This window comes from Pseudopodoces humilis, chromosome 6 (assembly GCF_049639895.1).
Source record: "Pseudopodoces humilis isolate 2021_Gansu_Grassland_sample_001 chromosome 6, ASM4963989v1, whole genome shotgun sequence".
Taxonomy (NCBI): domain Eukaryota; kingdom Metazoa; phylum Chordata; class Aves; order Passeriformes; family Paridae; genus Pseudopodoces; species Pseudopodoces humilis.
In genome coordinates this window covers 14929294-14948111 of record NC_142205.1, presented here as the reverse complement: position 1 = coordinate 14948111, position 18818 = coordinate 14929294, and the positions used below count along the sequence as shown (strand labels likewise).

At 38.5% G+C, this 18818-nt stretch overlaps 1 protein-coding gene across 2 annotated transcripts in view; it reads left to right on the top strand.

The window, feature by feature from the left end:
* Positions 1–18818, top strand: part of FBXL5 (F-box and leucine rich repeat protein 5) — a 34765-nt gene that overhangs the window by 768 nt on the left and 15179 nt on the right. For both annotated transcript variants that reach the window (XM_014260972.2, XM_005517826.3), the window contains exons 2-5: positions 11682–11897; positions 13638–13733; positions 14522–14705; positions 16941–17123. In XM_014260972.2, coding sequence (XP_014116447.2) covers positions 11763–11897; positions 13638–13733; positions 14522–14705; positions 16941–17123 — 598 coding nt within the window. In that variant the 5' untranslated portion in view covers positions 11682–11762. The remainder of the gene's footprint in view (positions 1–11681; positions 11898–13637; positions 13734–14521; positions 14706–16940; positions 17124–18818) is intronic.

Genomic DNA, 18818 nt, shown 5'->3' with positions numbered 1-18818 from the left:
CCGGCCCCGCCGGTAACTTGTGCCCTGCGCTGCCGCGGGGCTCCTGAGCCCCTCCCGGCTTGCCGGTGCCGCTCGCTGGCCGCGCAGCACCGGGGCCGCCCTCGCTGCCCTGCCGGGCCGGCCGGCGGGCGCCGTGTCCCGCTGCGCCCGGCGCGGAGGGGCGGCGGTGCCGCGCAGGGGGCGCGCAGCGCGGAGGGCAGCCCGGCCGAGCCGCCCGCGGGCCTGGCGCTCCCTGCGCGGGCAGCGCGGCCCGGCCGTGCTCGACTGGCAGCCGGGCAGGGCACGGGCGCGGGGCGCGCTGCCCCTCACGGTCTGCCGGGGACCGTGCTTACCGTTCTGTGCGCGGCGTCCAGCTGGCGAGTGGCGTAAAGGTACCCTAGGTATGTTCTTTTATTTCAAATATATGTAATTTTGCTCGTGCGCAAAAGTAATTTTTATTCTTTCATCAGGGTAGTTAAGTAATCAAGGCTGGTGTGTCACCTGAAAGGCAAACTTCCCTGCGGCAGCTTTGAGTGTTGTGGGAGGGTTTTGGGCAAATATTTCACAGCCAGCACTCCAGCAAGAGAAGTTGTGCCTCCCATCTCCGGGCATAAATGACTGTTTGGAGAACCAGATTGGCTACAGACATTTAAAAGAAGGGTGAGGTTACATGAGAGGCAGTTATAATAGCTTGCTGCTGCCAGCAGCGTGGGGGAGTTCATGCTTCCTTCGCGATTTCCACACGCCACCTTGCACTGCTCTGGGATTCACCAGATCCTTTCATGTGCCTCCCTTTTGCTAATAAGTTAAGGAAAATCTTGAGCTGTTTTTTTTTGCGGGATTTGCTAACTGGGCAGGCTGAGCACAGGGTCTGGGGGAAGGAGAATGGGAGACCCTGTGTAGTTTCTTTCACTTTACCTTTTATCTGAGAGTACATTTGCAATCAACTTAATCTGTAGCAGCAGAAAATTTTGTGATATTGTAACAGAATGGATTTTATTTGAATGGAAACAAATACTGACTCCTGGTAACTATTTCAGTGTATTGTTTACAGCAGCTGAACAGGTTTCATTTATACCTCCAGATCTTGTAGTCATTTGGGTTTTGTTCCCAGAGAGGCACTTTTGCTACTTTTATTGAGCCTCCCACAAAGTTTTGACCAAATTTACCATGCCTGATAAAACTTGCTGGGGAGCAATTACCAGTTTTTCTAAGTATTGCAAGCTTTAATTAAAACTCTCCAGTTTGTGATATTCATAACCTTTCATTTTCTAACAGCTTTTATACAGGAATTTGCTTGCTCCCTTTTTCCTTTGCTCCCTTTTTCCTTTGCTCCCTTCATGCAAGCATGAAGGAATGTCCCTTTTTTCAAGAAGTGCTCAGTTTTACAACTTTTAACCCTGTTTCAGTGCTTGGGATCTGTGCCTTTCCTGTGACGTTTATAATGCTAATGCTTTGCACCAGAAAAGCTTCCAGATAGTTTTTGAATTTCCTCCTTGTGTGATTGAGGTGCTGCAGTTATGTAAGTCTGTAGTTCTGTTTACATGGCAATTGTAATCTCCAAAGCCATGCTCTTTATAAGTTTAGTTTGACCCTGAGGGTTCTTTAATTTTGTGAATTACATGTTACCTGTGTTCATCAGGTTCCCTGTACAGTGTAATGTAGTTGCTACTAATGTCCGAATTCAGTAAATTCCAACAAATGTTAGGGAAGGTGAAATGGGTTCATTCTTGCTTTGCTTCTCAGGAGAGCAATTATGATGTTTCTGATGTATTTAAAACATAGGCACTTAATTAATCCTTTAGGACAGAGATACACAGTTTATTTTGTTCTTCCAGGACTTTGTGTAAGACAGAACAGTAAATTGGACATTTAAGCTGTTTGGTGCTTTAGGAAGGTTATCCTACTTTTTTAGCTGTTGCTAGCAAAGATCTCACTGTACCTTTGCTGCATTCTTAAATGGCATTTTTACCCATGTTGTATACACTGCCCTGGACTTGCATAATACGAGTAATTAGAATTATATTTAATAAGGTAATCCACCCTGTTATCAAATCTATCTCCTATTCTGATGATAAGAATATTCATTAAGTGCTCTGAGGAAGTTCCCCCTGTAGGTAGTGGAGTGTTACAGCAGACAGTTTTTATAATGCTTGTCCTAATGCCTGACGTCATCTTTGCTACAAATAGAGCAGATTCTGTTTTCCCATCTCTAGTGAACTGTTCTTCGTTTTCAGAAAGATCTTGTACCGAATTGCAGTTGTAGCCATGTCCTCCATCTTAGTTATCCGTTCTCTAGCTTAAGCAAACTGATTCATTTGCATGGGTCAGGCTTGCTGTACCTCAGCATACTTGTTGCTGTTGTCAGAACTAAGCTGCCATTCTCCAACAGTTTAAGCTCTCTGACTGCTGCTGTTATCACTGCCTGCCTTTCTTGCTCCCATCAGTGCTTGAGGTGACTCACAAAGGCTCCAATCTGGCAGAAAACATTTTTTTTCTGAAGCAGGGTAGGTTTTCTGTTGATGTAGTGCTGCCAGCAAGCATCGGTCAGATTGGTACTGAAGCCAGTGGGAGGCAGAAAATAGGACTGTGACAGCCAGCAACTAGATTGACTGAAGCTACTGTGAAACCTCAGCCTAACTATGTCTGTGTTTTCCTGGAATCTTGTGCAGAACAGGACATTGCTGGTGTCGAGTAGAGCAGATTTGTTGTTCTGCAGTTCTTTTTTTAACAGCAGCATACTTGCTTTGTGCTTCTCTAATCCCATGCATCTCTGAGGACTGATGCTCAAATTCCCTTTCATTTTTGTCATTAGACTCCTATTCTGTATGCAGCAGTATGCACTTGTCCACGTCAGCGTGCTGATGTCCAGTGGGGCAGTTTCTGTTGTTGCATTATGTTCTTGTGTTTTCTGCACTCGAGAATGTGCCACTTGTGTAATACCAGCCTTCCTAGCTATGTCTGAAAGTATCGTATCTGTCACGAACGAAGCAACACAGATTTCAGCTGATAATGAAAATCCCATTTTGGTTTGGTTGGAAACTGGTAGCTTGGGCTTGAGAGCACTGTTTGCAAGTGCTTGAGTTACCCTGCGATTTCCTGCAGACTCGGTTACTTTGCTGTAAGGCAAAACAATACCAAAAACCTTAGAGAAATCATGATCTGTAACATGTATCATTTTCCCTTAAAGTAGTTTGGTTATCTTATCAAAAGGAAGTTGTGTCTGTGCTGGCCAGTTGTTAGTTCTTGTAGCTTCAAGATTGGGACTACTCAAATAACAGACTCTCTTCTACGTACAGCCTGTGATTAAGTTTTGGCTAGGCCTTCCTGAGAAGCAAGGCACCTGGTCTTCCAGTATGGTATTTCAAACTTCCTGCTGGCTTATGGAGTTACTGCAGCCAAAGCATATTTTCAGATCTTTGTGTTACAGAATTGCCCAGCGAGTTAAGGGTGCTTTAGGAACAGGGAAAAATGCTTGCCCTCCTAAATGCTGCAATGAAGATAACGGTGTTTGATTGCTTGTTCTGCCTTTCTGTCTGCCTCTCAAAACTAGTGTGAGACTTCATACTGTGACTGAGTGGATGTAATAACTGGCTGCTGCTGGAAGGGTTAATTGCTGATGATGTCCTTTGTGCTTGTCTGGCCCCTTGATGAGCAGCTAGTTCATCTAGGGAACTGAAGCGAAAGGTGATTCAGCAAAACTGGCTCACTAAGAGGTCAAACAAGCTCCAGAACCAGGTTGTCAGTATGGGAGGGAACAGGATAAACCATGGCAGGAGGGAACAGTGGTTTTAATAGCTCAACTTTGTTGTGAAACCTTTGGGTGTTTGAGCAAAAACATCTAAGGTCCTTCTTTTGTCTGACTTCAGTCTCCTGTGAGCTCATCTTTCTATAAAAGATGTCTGCAGTTATTTCTCATGGTTCGTTAATTGCTTTGGCTAGTTTTTCCTGGAAATTTGGATCAATGTTATCATATCCTGGTGACTTGAATGAATTGAGCTTGCATAAATATTTAACTAGTATTTTTATTTCCTAGTTTACACTTCTAAGTCTTTGCTAAAAATTAATTGCCATAAATATTTTTCCTAATTAATTTTTTCATACAGACTTGAGCAAAGAAGACATTAAGATTTTCTGTTGTCATCTGCCTTTCCTATTAAATAGTTGACTTAAAATATCACTTCTTTTCTCCTGTAATCTGTGTTCTCTGTCCTCCTAATTTGAAGTCTAAATGCTGTTCTGTTCAACTTACCTGCACTTACCTTTGGCTTCTGCTGAAGAGAATGAATTGTTTTCATGTATGAAGTTTGTGATTTTCTTATGTCACCTGTAGTATGATGAACCATTTAGGAGTGAAAAATACTCTGAATGAAGTTGTTTTGGCATTGTAAAGCATTGGACAGGGCATTATTAAGATAATACTTTTTGTGGCAGCCAGGGGGACTGAAATCTGAAAAACGACCAATTATTAACTTAGGACTTAATTTTTCCAAGTGAAATTTTTCCCTTGATACCCTTGAGAACAGAAAATGCCTGTTCCAAGAAGGTAAGTGTATCTGTGCTTCTGATTAAAAAAATGTTGGTAAAGCTTTTGTTTTCCTTTTGAAATCCCTTTTCAGTGTTTCAGTACACTGCCATTCATTTTCTAGTGTTGCTTTAAATGGATGTGAGTTGATTTAGAAATCGATAGTTTTCGGTTATTCTCAGTTAATGTTCTGTAGCACTGAGCATCTGCCTTCACCTATGTTTAGGATGAAAGAGCTACTTGAGATGTTTAGTCCTAGTAAGTCTGCAAACTTAGGTGGGCTATGCTGTCGCTGCAGGCAAAAAAGATGGAAGGAAATTCCTTCCTTGATAGAAGGAAATTAAATCTCCTCATTAGCATCCAGAGATAGGTGAGCAATTTGTTGTCTATGTCTGTTTCGTCAGGGGTTGTACTAGTTATCTTTCCATCTTAGCTTTGGGATCCTGAATAGTTCAGTAACTTTTTGCCATATCTTTTGGGAAGTGGCAGGTTTGAATTATTTTTTCTTAAGAAGAATATTTTGAAAATTAATCTGAAAGTGACAATGTGTTTTAAATATCTACATTTTAAAATAAACGTGTTTTGAGTGCCACAGGAGGTCTGAAATGACGGACAACAGTCATAAAATTCGTTTGGGGTTTTACTGAAATTTTTCAGAGCTGCGTAGCAATTTCACTCTTTTTTTCCAGGATACTTCTAGCACTTGTGGTTACCTTCTCATAATTTCTTTAATTTTCTCTCTCAAAAAACCTATTTTTTCTTACCAGATGCTTTTATATATTTTTTTTTTGCCTGCCAGACATGGTAGCAGTTTTTTCTCCCAAGTAATTGGTTATTAACTATTTTTGCCCTTGTATTGTATGAAAAAAGTTTCCTGTTCACTTTTCACATACTGCTCTGATCTTTCATCCTCTTTCCCAGTCTGCTCTGGAGAGCTGTAACAACCCACCTTTGTCCTTCTCTGCTTTAAGCAACAATTTATTCTCTCACATTCTGTGTTACAAAAAAAGAAAAAAAAAAGAGAGAAAGAAACTGATGCCTTGTAAAAATCCAAGAACTGTAATTACTATGTATCAGTACAGGTTTTGTGCAGCTATCCTAGAATACTCTTTAACTGATTAAATACTACAAGTTGTAATTCTCGAGACTTGGCTTTTTGCTTTTGCAGTTAGTGCCCAAGATGGATTAAGATGGAGTGGTGAATTTTTCCAGTGCCCACCTTTGTGTTGGGAACTTGTAGTGAGGCTGATGCAGAGGAGCAAACACATTTATGCTGTGGTTCTGTGAGTTACTGCAGTGGGAGATTTCATTCCTGGGATTTCAGGTATGACCTCATAGAAAGTTTAGGATGAGGTCTTAGCAAGAATCTGTATCCTTGAGGGTGTAAAATGGGAAAGAAGTCTTCTATGTCATGTAGACTAGTGTGACACAGCTAGATAAATAACAGCATAGTTGCAAGTGTTCATCATGTTTTCATTTGAGGCCCTTGTAGCTCATAGCGTATTTAGTAGCTTTTTAATTGGTTTTAAATTTTTTTTTATTCTTTTTGGTCCTTTTCTACAGATGTGGTGACAATCTGTTCTTCCAGCCTTGGTAAGGTTCTGCCTGTGGAAATCTGCCTGTGGTGAAAGAGGCTTAGCTGACTTTTAGCTTAGCTTAGGTTAGCTGTGCTTTCTACTATCTGATCTGACTCTTGTAGCAATTGAATCACTGAAAATCTTGGTTGAGTTATTCCCATGTTATTATTCATGTCTCAATGTGAAATGATCTTCATGATTCAAAACTTTGTCTATAGGTGTTCATTACACAAAATTGACTATGGATGTAGTACAAGATAGTGGCATGGAAGACAACAGTAAAAATGGAAATACAAGAGTTTTTTTTCACTGTTCCCTTATGCTTAGCTTTTATCAGTTTGATCTTAGCCTTTGAAAATAGAATCTGAGGTTCTACCTTCCCTGTTTGCCAGTCTTTGAAAACAAAATAATTTTGTAATTTTGTGTGCCTGAATCTTGTATACTGTTTGTTGGTTGGTTTCAGTTTGTGGGGCTTTTTGTTTGTTTTGTTTTTTTGATTAGTTGGGTTTTTTGAAAAGCTATTTCAAGACAGTGATGTTGCAAAACAGCTAGAAGATTACACAAAGGACAAGGTTGCATTGAAAAGACAACAACAGAAAGAAGGGCATTTGAAAGCTTTGGATTTCCTGTTGAGTTCTGCCTCATTCTGTCCTTCCTGCTTAATTAATTGCTATTATTTTGGGTTGACCCAGTGCCAAGAAAGGTGCCGAGGGTAGAAAACAGAATTCTCCTGTGATTTAAGGCTTCATACACTTAAACAGGTGGGAGTGTGAAGCAGTTTAGCTAATTCTCTTAATGTTCACTTTGTATACCTTTACATAAAGAGCAAGCCAAGGAGAGGTGATGCTGAGGACAGTCATTCTCTTGGCTAAGCTACCTCAGCATCCGAGTTCTTCCTTGGGGACAATGTCAACTGAACTTCTTGGGGATTCCTACGTAAGACAGGGTGTATAACTGGGTGTTACTAGTGCTCCAACCAGGTGAAAAATGAGCCCAGTAAAAGGCAGAGCTCCTCCCTGGATTAGTACGCCAGATACATTCATCTTGCAGCTGCATGATTGCCAGCGCATATTCCAGGGAAGCTGCAGGAAAGTACAGTTAGAGGCAGGGCTGCTCCTTCGGTGTGTTTCCTTCTCCATAGCCACACCCTCATTTCCAGCAGATTAAGAAAAACATGAAACCGCATGCTCTTGCTGTTGGCACAGGCACACCTTGTTACGGTTTTTGTTCCTCCATTTTCTTGTGCCTGAAATTGAGATGAATGCCTCTGCAGAGTGCGGGTTTGTCCTTTGAATTTTAGTGCTACTGCATATGCTAATACCTAAAAATATAACAGTGAAAAGATACAGCTGACTAGTAGTGCCTGCTTCTTTTTTATCCCCTGGTACTATTCCATTCTAAAAATCAGTTGGTTTTTTTCATAGAATCATAGAATAGGATCATAGGATATTCTGAGTTGGAAGGGATGCATCAGGATCACTGAGTCCAGTGTCTGGCCTTGCGCAAGAATCCCAACTCCAGGAGTCAGACCATGTGCCTGACAGTGTTGTCCAAAAACTTCTTGAGCTCTGTCAGGTTTGGTGTCGTGACCACTTCCTTGTGGAGCCTGTTCCACCTCCCAGCCACCTTGGGGGTGAAAAACTTTCCCGATATTTATCTAGATACCTTTTTTCTTTTAATCAGAATGGTCTACCAGCTCTATAATGAAAAATATTTTACTGTTTTTTAAATTTGTTTTAAATCTGCTGACTTAATTAGTGGTAGAAGTCTAGTCTATTGATTATCAAGAACATTGATTATCAGGAATATTATGTCTTTTATTTCATATTCTGTGGCTATCAGCTGATTGTACAAGTCTTAATATAGTTATATGTGGAAGACAGAATATAGAGGAATGACCTGCAAAAAATGTAATTTGGGATGACACATGCAAAAGAACAACAGTTGATTGAGAAAACCAGGAAGAAAAGAATGTACTCAATTTTCTTAGATTCCATACTGAATTTTTAAGGTTAGTAGTTGTTCAGAATTAAGGTGCTGATAGGGAAAACCTTCATTTGAAATTAATTTGGCTTGTGAATTTGTAGCCACATTAAACTTTTTAAAGTTTAATGCATTTTATGATTCCATTTATGATTCCATTTTAAATTTGTGAAATCTGTAGGGAGAGTGGAAAAATAAGTTTTTCCACTCCTATTTTCTTTCCTCATATTTTTGTAGTTTTCCAGCTTGAAGTTGGGAATAGTGATACTTGTAACTGGGAGTGTTAACATGCAGCATGGACTTTGCTTCCTGCAAATTTTGATAAGAGCAGTGTACCTTTTCTTTACTCGTCTTTGCTGCTTTCTCCTTGTTGATTCATAGTATGCTTGGAAGGAAGAAGCAAACATTTTTCACTCCTTAAATTTATTTTTGGCATAGTTAGTTGGAAAAAACTGTTTCAGTTTACTCACTGTAAACTAACATTACTGGAAGATTAATTTCCTTTCTCTAAGAACACATTTTTCCATATTGGCGCATGCATAAAACACTTCCAGAAACCAAGTTAAATACTGTGTTTTGTTTGGTGATTCAATTAGCAGTTTGGAGCTTCCTTATGTATTCACAGCACTGTGGATAGAATTGTGTCTTGTCTTCATCAGACAGGAAGTTTCATTTTTTTAATGAAAGCACTAAAGCCAGGAGGGAGATACAAGAGTTGAGTGTAGAGTTATTTCAGTTGAGTGTTGTGAACATGAAGCACTGTCTGAAGAGCAATTGCTGTTAATATTGCCAATATTGGTATTTTGTTCTTAAAGCACAAAAGTTAAACATCATGTTTCAGTAAGGAAAGATGTATGTTTGCTGTAAGTCTGTGCATTCATCTTGACTGTGTTAATGGCTGTTATAGTCCAGTAAGTTGGACTCTCACCTAAAACTAGCATATACTTGTCTGAGCTACAAAGATTTTTCAGGTATGGCTATGCTTTAATTGCATCGTTTATTTTCTTTTAAAAAAGCTTTAATAAATTCAGTTAGTATTGAATTTACTTCTAGGGGATCCCTGCATCAGCCATAAGTCTCTGAAGTGTTTCAAACAAACTTTACAATACAAAGGACTGAGTGTTGTTCGGACAGTTGCCCACGCTGTTTGGATTATGAGTAATCATTAAATTTCAGGAGCCACTGAAACTGTTGCTCTTGTGGTACTGCTCCTCAATTAGAGTTTGCATTCCAAACACAAATCCAGTTGTGCTGTATTGAACAGCTGTTTAAATGTAATGTCTTCAGAAGCTCAGAAAGCTCCCAAGTTTCTTGAACACTGGTTCTGCAGTTTAGTGCGGTATATTTTAAGCCTGTTCAGGGTTCTCACATGCACTATGCTTAATATTTTTGATGAGTCAACAAAATTTCATAATCCATTTCCTCTCCCCTGCCATTCTCTCTTTGAATTTGGGGGGATGTGGCTTTTCTTTTTGCACTACTAAACTCCAGCAGTAGTTTTCCTTGTTAGAGCTGGTGAAAAACGGACCTTGGAATGGAGTAGCTTCTGTCTGTTAATAGTCTTGGTCCCCCGTCATGGGACTTCAATCCTGGTAATGAAATTACAGGTCTGACTGAGTGACTTCGTTGCTAAGCTACCTGTCCTCTGAAAAGCCAGTTGTTCTCAGCTTTGGCTGACCTTTGTAATACAGTGATTTCTGATTTAAGTATAGTTACTAAACTTCAATATCCTCTCCATAAGTCCTGATGTGTTGGATATCTGCAGGAACCTTCAGTAGCAGAGGTGAATATACAAGTGCTTCATGTTACAGTGGCTTCTATAACAATCTGTTTCTAATGGACATTCTTAAATTGCATTCTCAAAGAGATTATTTATTTATTCCAGATTTGTGGATGACAATAGGTAGATTCAACAGAACATTTTGAATCTTGAAAAGGCTTCGAGTCAAGACAATGAGAAGATTCTAGTTTTTTATCAGAACCAATTTCATGATTTGTTTTTAAAGCAAACAGCAGAATACAGTAGATTTGTGTTACACACCTACCTGTTAACCCACTTCAGCAGTCTTGTTTACATTTTTAAAGTCAATCAAAATGCTAAGTATTTGGGAGCACATGAGATTCTTGGAGGGAAAAAGGTCTTTGGGGACTGCCTCCAGTCACTTTGTGGATCCTTATGGGTAGAATGAACTATATCAATACTGTTCTTAATTAAAGGAAATGCCACCTGAGAAACCACAGTTAGTTATTGAGATGTGATTCACAGGTGCCGGGAGGTGAGGAGGCTGCCTGAGGAGATGCTTCTGTGCCCATCACCTGTGCTTGCTCAGGCTTCTGCTTTTCAGTGTGGAAAGTCAAGCCCTCAGTTTTGTGTAGTACTACTGTTCCTAGTGCTGCATTCTTGGGGCATAGTGTGGAATCGATATGGCCTTTGAAGCCAAGATCTTTCCCCATTAGGGATACGTAACAACGTATGCTTCAAATCCTAACAGTGTCTTACGGACATCAGGTTTTTTCTGACATCTGTCACTAATTGGTCTAAAGCATATTGGACAAAAAAAAAAACACCAATGAAAAATCCTCTTAAACTTTGCTGTGTTTTCTCTCTCTTCTGGGGCTAAGTAACTTTGTCTTTCCATAGTGAGAATCATTTTGCTCATATGCACAGCATGTAATGTACAGTATGCACAGCTTACTTGGAGTTGCATAAGGATTTGGCAGGTGTCCAGCACGTTTCAGTTGTGTTTTGCTTATGGCTGCCAGGAAGTGGCATGCAATGTCACAATGAGTAAGTACATTTGGGGGCTTGTGATGAAAAAAAGTTTTGCATATCTCAATTTGTAGTTGTTTTTAATGTAAGTAATATATTTGAATACGTATGTCTCAGATTCCCGTTTCTTGTAAACCCCATAGATTCCAGCGTGTTGGTAGCTAAACCACTTCTCAGTATTGTGGCAGCATGTTTTCTGAATTGAGATCTTTTAGACTGCTTGGTCTTGTATACTGCTGTAGACTAGGATTCTTGAATCTGCACATGGAATAAAGCATAAGAATGGAAAAGACACTGGTTTTCTACGTTCACTGAAGGAAAATGCAGGTTTAAAATGTATCGTTGCCAACGATGACTATGGATGTAAAAATGGCGCTACTGTATTACCTAGAATTTTGGTCTGTCTTGATTTTTTGGGTTTTGCTCCATTAGAAACCTCCAACAACTAATGTAGTTTGTATTCAGTGGTAGGACTCAATATTCTTTGTGGATAATACATCCTTAAGGATGGGCTCAGGGACCTATGTTAATTGCTTTTTGGTATGGACAAAATTGTGAATTGGGAAAGGGCCAAAGCCTGTCAGTAACCTGTAGGGCTGGGAAGATTGTATTGACTTCTGCCAGGAAATCTTTCTACATTTGTTTACCTCAGTGTTTCACAAGATTTGGTTTATGTTGCTTAAATACAACTTTGATTTTGCTGGCTTCACTTTATTTTAAAAACTGAAGGTGTTTACCATTTATAAATAAGGGGAGCAGTGAATCCAAATGAATCCCCTAGTCTAAGGATTTAATTTGTGTTTGACATGATTTTCATTGTTTTTTTGTGAACTTTTCTTTCTCCGAGCTTTCCAAGACCAACTTCTCCAACAACAATGATTTTCGGGCTCTGCTGCAATCTCTTTATGCCACATTCAAGGAATTTAAAATGCACGAGCAGATTGAAAATGAGTGCATCATTGGTTTGCTTCAGCAGCGTAGCCGGACAGTGTACAATGTGCACTCAGACAACAAGCTTTCAGAGATGCTTAGCCTTTTTGAGAAAGGGCTAAAGAATGTAAAGGTAAGTAGACTATGAGAGATTTGTGACCTGAGGAAAACATGATGTGATTACATATTAGCTTGCCTTGCCTCTTCATATTCTCTATGAAGAAACGGAGGAAGAAGAAACTTTTATGTTTTTTTGATGCTTTCTAGGCTGAAACACAACTTCTTGTGCTATTCATCACAATTACTAAATGAAAATTCTTTTCAGAGATGTGTTTTGTGACAGTCTTCACTGTATAATTTGAGGTGTTTTGGAGAGATAGCATGGAAATTCCAAATATAATGACTGTTTTACTAACTGGTCAGAAGTTTCTGGCTATAGAAATAATGGGATTTTATTAATTTGTTAGGAAACCTTGAGGATCTTTTTTTTTTTTTTTGGTGATGCACAGCATTGTATTGTTGCCACAAATGGAGATGATTCCCAGACTTATAAAAAAAAGCAGCATTGTTTTATTCTGTGACTCATGTAGTCCTGTTAATGATCCAGTTGTCAAAGAACTCTAAATATTATTTCGCCAGCTGGCTTTTTTGCCAGTGATTACCTCTAAGTTCTTCTCCAGTAGAATTCTTCGTTAATTCTTCGATGTCGTTCTCTTGGGGTATCCAACTCAAGTCCCCCTTCCTGCCCCCTAAGAACTATTGTCTCCAGTAGTCATTTGACATCCCACAATACATTTCTAGTATGTGTGGTCCAGATTTTCAGTAAGAAAAATACAGAATATGTAGTTGATTGACTCTGTTTGGCCATCTAAGCCTTGTTTTGATCTGGGAAACCTACAAATAATTTTTTCCCTATGCATCATAAACCTTTAATTTTGTCTTGTGTCCATTAACAAATCAGGAAATGAAGGAAAGAGGGAAATTTAACACTTGGCTTTGTGTTACACCTTCTCTGATAGGATGCTAGTGTTATTCTGTTGCTTGATTTTTTAAGTGTGCAAAACCAGATTTCTTTAGTTCTCTTTAGATACATTAACTTTAGTTAATGTTTAACTGTTTTTATGGAGTGATTAGTTTAAACTGATGGCTTAAGCTTGTCTCTGTAATAGTCAGCATTTCTTGATATTGTAGAACCTTGAAAAGAAAAACATTTACAGTAACAGTTAGGAGGAACTTCAGTATGTTGCAATTACTGGGCAGATTTCAGAACCAGCTTCTTATTAGTGACTCAGAGAATAACAAATTGATATATGAGGTTGGACTAACTTGAACGTTTAAAAGTCAGTTACATCATTATTTTAGAGTTCTTTGAATTTCCAAAGTAAAAATCTGTATAGCATCTCTGACTGTAAATTCTGTTTATAATTTGGAAGTTTAAATTTTAGAATAACTGAGGTAAAATGTATTCAGTTAAACGATGAGGTAGAAGTGTTCTATCCTAGAAACTTTATGTACAAACCATGCAAATACTTAATTTAGTCTTCTACTTTGAATATTGTGTGAGATTGTAGACTGGCAGATTTCAGTCTTTGCTCCAAAGTAAAAATGGGATTAGACAAACGAATTCATGTATGCTAAGAAAATACATTGGACTTGGGCAGGAAGGGAATTCTTTGCTCTGCCTGTTAACACGCTAGTGCAGAGTCTCAGTGTCATTAAGTAAACACGTTCTTGCCATGAAATAGAGCAAACCTGCTGCATGCATGGGAAGGGCATAATGGGCTTTCCTTTGAACCTCTACTTTATTGAACAGTTCAATCCTTGGATGACTGGATGAGACTGGGTAACAATTAAATCTTTGTTTTCTTCTCAGAATGAATATGAACAGCTAAACTATGCGAAACAGCTGAAGGAGAGATTGGAAGCCTTTACCAGGGATTTCCTTCCTCATATGAAGGAGGAAGAGGAGGTAAAGATTTTCTTCATGTGTGATGGAGATCTTCCTTGGGGTTTGGAAGAACTGAATAGAGACAAATGGCTTAGAGGTTCATTGTTTTTTCAGTTCTCTGTTTTTATTGCTATGCTAATTTGCATTCAAGACTGTGGTGACATTGTTCAGTTCTCTGACTGGAAAGTGACACATTCTGAAACTGAATATATAAGAAGCTTGTGATGAAATAATAATTCTTGAAAAAATTGATAGCAAAAGTCCATTGGGGTTGGGATTTGTTTGCAGCAAGTAGTTAAAATGGCTGTATAGCAAAACTTAAATGAGAAAAGAGAGGTCCTGTAAACCAGTGCTTCATGACTCAAACTGACACTCCCAAACAGCTTCTGACCTATATTTGAAACATAGACTAGTACTGCCAGTCTGATGATTTATGGGTATCCAAAAACTGGGAAGCATATTCTGAAGTCTGTCCATGGGAAGTCTTTTCTCATGTTTTTCTTCCTTGCTACTTTTGCCTTCCATGTGAGTACCTTAATAAGTTACATAGGTTAAGCAACTTTAGTCCCTTCCCTATTCTGATGGGGAAAACAATTAAAACATCTTGCCTGATACTGTGCAGTGTTCTGTTAGAAAGCAGGGGGTTAGAATTTAAAACTTCCATGGTCCTGTCCTTAGGTTCCCTTAATGTATGACATGTTTTACTTTGAGAGCATTTGAAATAGGAAATTCTGTGTTGGTAGGTCTGTGTAGCATTATTAACTATTTCTGTCAGCACCAGGATTTTTTCCCTCTTTCCTTTGTGTTAGGTTTTTCAGCCAATGTTGATGGAATACTTTACTTATGAAGAGCTGAAAGATATTAAGAAGAAAGTAATTGCACAGCACTGCTCACAGAAAGAGGCTGCAGAATTCAGAGGTCTCAGTAGGTGGAATCAGGCAGAAGAGCTTCAGAAGGTCTTTAAGTACTCTGTGGATGAGAAGGCAGATCAAGGTGAAGTATCTAATTAAAGTAACTTTCAAGCTGCGGTTTTTATCTAAAAAGCCACACCAGTGACATACCTAAAGTTATGTAAAGGCAGACAGAGTAGTTCTTATAAAATGGGTATACCTGCAAACCAGTTTTGAAACTTCAGAAATTTTATTGTTTGATATGAGCATCTTGGTAGATTGTAATGTCACGGTTTACCTGTTGTCAACATTGTTCTGCTCCCTTCCCTCTCATGTTAATATTTGATAGAATAAACAGATGAAAAGAGTATTTAACTTCTAATTTCACACTTCCATTTAAATTATATCTTCTATTTGCAGACTCTGCATTTCATTCTTGGGTTTTAGGTCAGCTTTGTAAGCTTTCTGTGTTGATATTTTAATAATACAAAATAGTTATCTATTAGTATTTCAAATTAAAAACGTTCACCTTCCTAGCTCCATTAGCTCCATTAGCTAACTTTTCTGGGCCTCTCAGGAATGAGAAAGTACCTATGAGTGTGGAGTAATGCAAGGGAAAGAATCTGTACAGCATGTGAATAGGTCAGATGAAATGTGTGTTCTGAAAGTGGATATTTATTTTGCATTTATCTCTAACTACCTTTTCTGGTGAAACTTAGATTAAATGGATAACTACTAAAGTAGGTTTCAGGCTTGTTTTATGATTGCTGAATCAGCCTAAGTTGTCAGCATTTAGAGTTTTCATTCCTAACAAAAAAGAATTGATGCCCCAAGGAAGGGGAGTTAATGTACCAAAACTGTAATGCTGGTGTGAGTCTGATGCGTAGAGCGATCTATCATGGACTGAGTTTGTGATGTTGATAAGATGTTCTGCTCTTATTAGAAAAACTTGACAAATTACTCTGTAATCAGATTCTTTTGATGAAACTTGACTTCTCTGAACTACTCAACTGGTCGTTTTCTGCCCTCCAGGTGAAGCCTTCAGAAAAGATCATGGTCCATTCTGTGAAATACTTTTGAGTCTTTACAGATGAATGTGACAAACGTAGCTTTGTGGCATTACTTGCTGTTAATTCTAGCTGGAATAGCAGTTTTAGGACAGTAGTAAATTCTGCAATTGTTGTGTTTTAGACTTTGGGAAAGGAGAATGTGTCTTGCATTCATTTTTTAGAAAGAGAAGAAAGTAACATAGACCTTGATAGAAAAAGCATAGACCTTGCAGTCCTGTGCAGGCTTAACTGCATTTTTCCTACTAAATTCTGTGTAATTCATGCAGCAACATGCTAGTTGTACAAATGAATACATTGATTCATCAAGTGAAACTGTATTTAATTATATTGTTTTGAAGTAGCAATAGCTTGTCAGGTGGGAAAGTTTACATTATGCTCACTTTTGAAGCTTCTTTGCAAAAAAAAAATCTGATTCTCTCTCTGTAAAAGTTCTAGGCACTTCAAAAGTAAAACCCCACTGTTAGTAAAGCCTGCTCTTTTAAAGGACTCGTGAAAACTCAGAAAACTTAGAAATATTTTTTTAAGGAAATTGTTCTGAAACAAAACATTAAAAATCTCTTAAGACAGCCAAAGGCCTCACTAACCAAAGTTCTGAATTTGTTATTTTAGATAGTTCACAGCTTTCACAGGGAGAGTTGTTGGAAATAGTTCCTGCTGCTGTCCATTGGAGTATTACTTACAGTGGTCAAATTTTAGTCTCTCATTGAGTACTTAGTATTACTTTACAGCCTGAATGGCTCATCACCATTCAGATGTTAAAATTGTCAATGCTAGCAGCTAAAGCTAGAAATAAAACTCAAAACAGGTGCAAAGAGTTGAGCATGAACTTCTCTGTGTCCCAGTCAAGAGGCTGAGCACTTCCAGCGAGAGCGGTCCCAGCTGGTAGGTTCTGCGTGCTAGTACTGTTTCCTGGGAATGTGGCAGACCAGGTACAGATACCATCTGCAACAGAAGGCATTTTTCTTAAAGCATTTCATTTACAGCAGGTACGGCTTTCATCTTTCTGTGGTTGAGTAGCATTAATTTACTTTTTGTTTTGAATGAGTAAGTCAGATGAGAAAATGGCAAACAGAAAACTGAGCTGGTTTGTTGTTGTTCAAGATACTGTTACAGTGGAAGCTTTTTAAAGCCAAACCAATACCCATCTTTAACTGTTAAAATTTTTTCAGACACATTTTTTTCATTGTTCTAGTCAAAATGCGACTTCCACTACTGTTATTAAAGCTGTGAGGCTGTGCTTCACTTAACACACACTTTCTGTATTTCAGAAACCGAAGTAACAGGGCACACCACAAATATTACTAATCTCCCTCCTGAAGTAATGGTGACCATTTTCAGTTACCTTAACCCCCAAGAGTTATGTCAGTGTAGTCAAGTAAGCACTGAATGGTCACAATTGGCTAAAACTGGATCTCTGTGGAAACATCTTTACCCTGTTCGCTGGGCAAGAGGTAAGTTAAATTTAGCTCCTTTGAAAGCATGTCAATTACCAGAATTTTTGAACCTGTAAAGAAGAGTGTTTTAGTATAGGCTGAGCCTGACAGCTGAGCATGTGAGGTGTACCTTTCTGACAAGGATAGTGTCCTGAAACTTGATTGAATGTTAAAAGTCCCCAGAACATACTTCCATCTTGTAGAATTAAGAAACTAGAAGTTGTTTTGGTTGAAACTTGGGAGTACGTTTTGTATCCAGTTTATCTAGTTTTACTGAGGTGAAAAAAACCCTTTTTTTGTTTTTCTGAGTGCTAATAATATGTTCACTAATACAACATCTGAATTATTTAATAATCTAAGGAGTTTTGAATTATAAATGCTGCTGTTACTTATATCAGTAAAATGATCTTCTTAGCTTATTAGGTAGAAATGAAAGGCATAACTGCAGAGAGGAAGTTCAAAATAAGTGGAGTTCTAATGTTCCCTCACAGTCTAGTCAAGCTTCAAAGAAAATTGAATGAATGTTTAGTTTTAGTATTGATTCTTTAGGTATATTACTTAAGTAACTTCTACTGCAGTAAGTAGTTTTTTTAAACTTTTTTCCCTCAAACTCTTCTGTTAATTAGAATTTCCTATTGAGCAGTGTGACCTTTGCTAAAGTACCTATTGAAATAGACAAAATGAATTCAAATTCAAATGTATTCCAATGAATCCAGTTACAAGTCATCAGAGTGTATTTGTAGCTTTATGTCCATATTTATGTGAGTTTTAAAAAGTCACTGGAGTATGGAGCTGGAGGCTTCACAGTGCTGCCATGTCAGTGTAGTTCAGTAAGAGGAGAAAGTCTATACTGTTTAATAAGTCTTTTGTATGCCTTTAAGATTTTAAGAGAGAGAGCTGTCTTTATATAACTTAGCTTTAGAGATACATAAAAACTAAAAATTTTTTTATGGCTTCTAAAACATGTACAGGGCAGAGAGGAATTAAGTAACTTTGGTCCGATTTTTTTTTGTTTTGTTTTGTTTGGGTAAATCTTCCTGAAAATGATAGTTTGGTTCCTAAGCTTCCAAAGACTGAGTAAAGAGGCTCCAAAGTTCAAATTCTTAAATTTGCATTTGCAACATAGTTGTCTTGATAATTCAGTGCTGCATATACACACACACAAATGAGATAATTGGCAACTGCTTAAAATGAGCACTTCTAAACCTGGTTTGGCACAACAGGAAGCTGGTCTCATGACGTACTGTTTGTACTACTACAGTTGTTTGTGCAGAAGTGCTCTAAACTGGGATGGGATTTACTGCCACAGAGAGGGAAAAAGAATTGTAGTTTTATGTAGGCTTAGTTAAATTTTTAACCGTTTTTCCCCTCCTAGTACACAGAAGGCTTCTGGGGCTTCTTATGTAATATGAGAATGGGTTAAGGATGATGAGAAATGTTACCAAAACTTCATGGTTGACAGTCGATTGGTATTTAATTGTCATTGTGTTATTCATAGAAGAAAACTTGTTCTTTTAGATATACTCAATAGGAGTTGCTCTTGCTTTAGGAAGAGTAGGGTTCCCCCCAATGTGAGACAGTTAAATAAGGTGGTTTGTTTTTCAGCATGTCTACATCGAGAGAGGCAGCAGAGGTGCTTATCCTGTGCCCAGCACTGCCATATATCCAAACTAGAAGTAAATTAATGCCTGTGCAGTAACCCCGAGGAGTAAC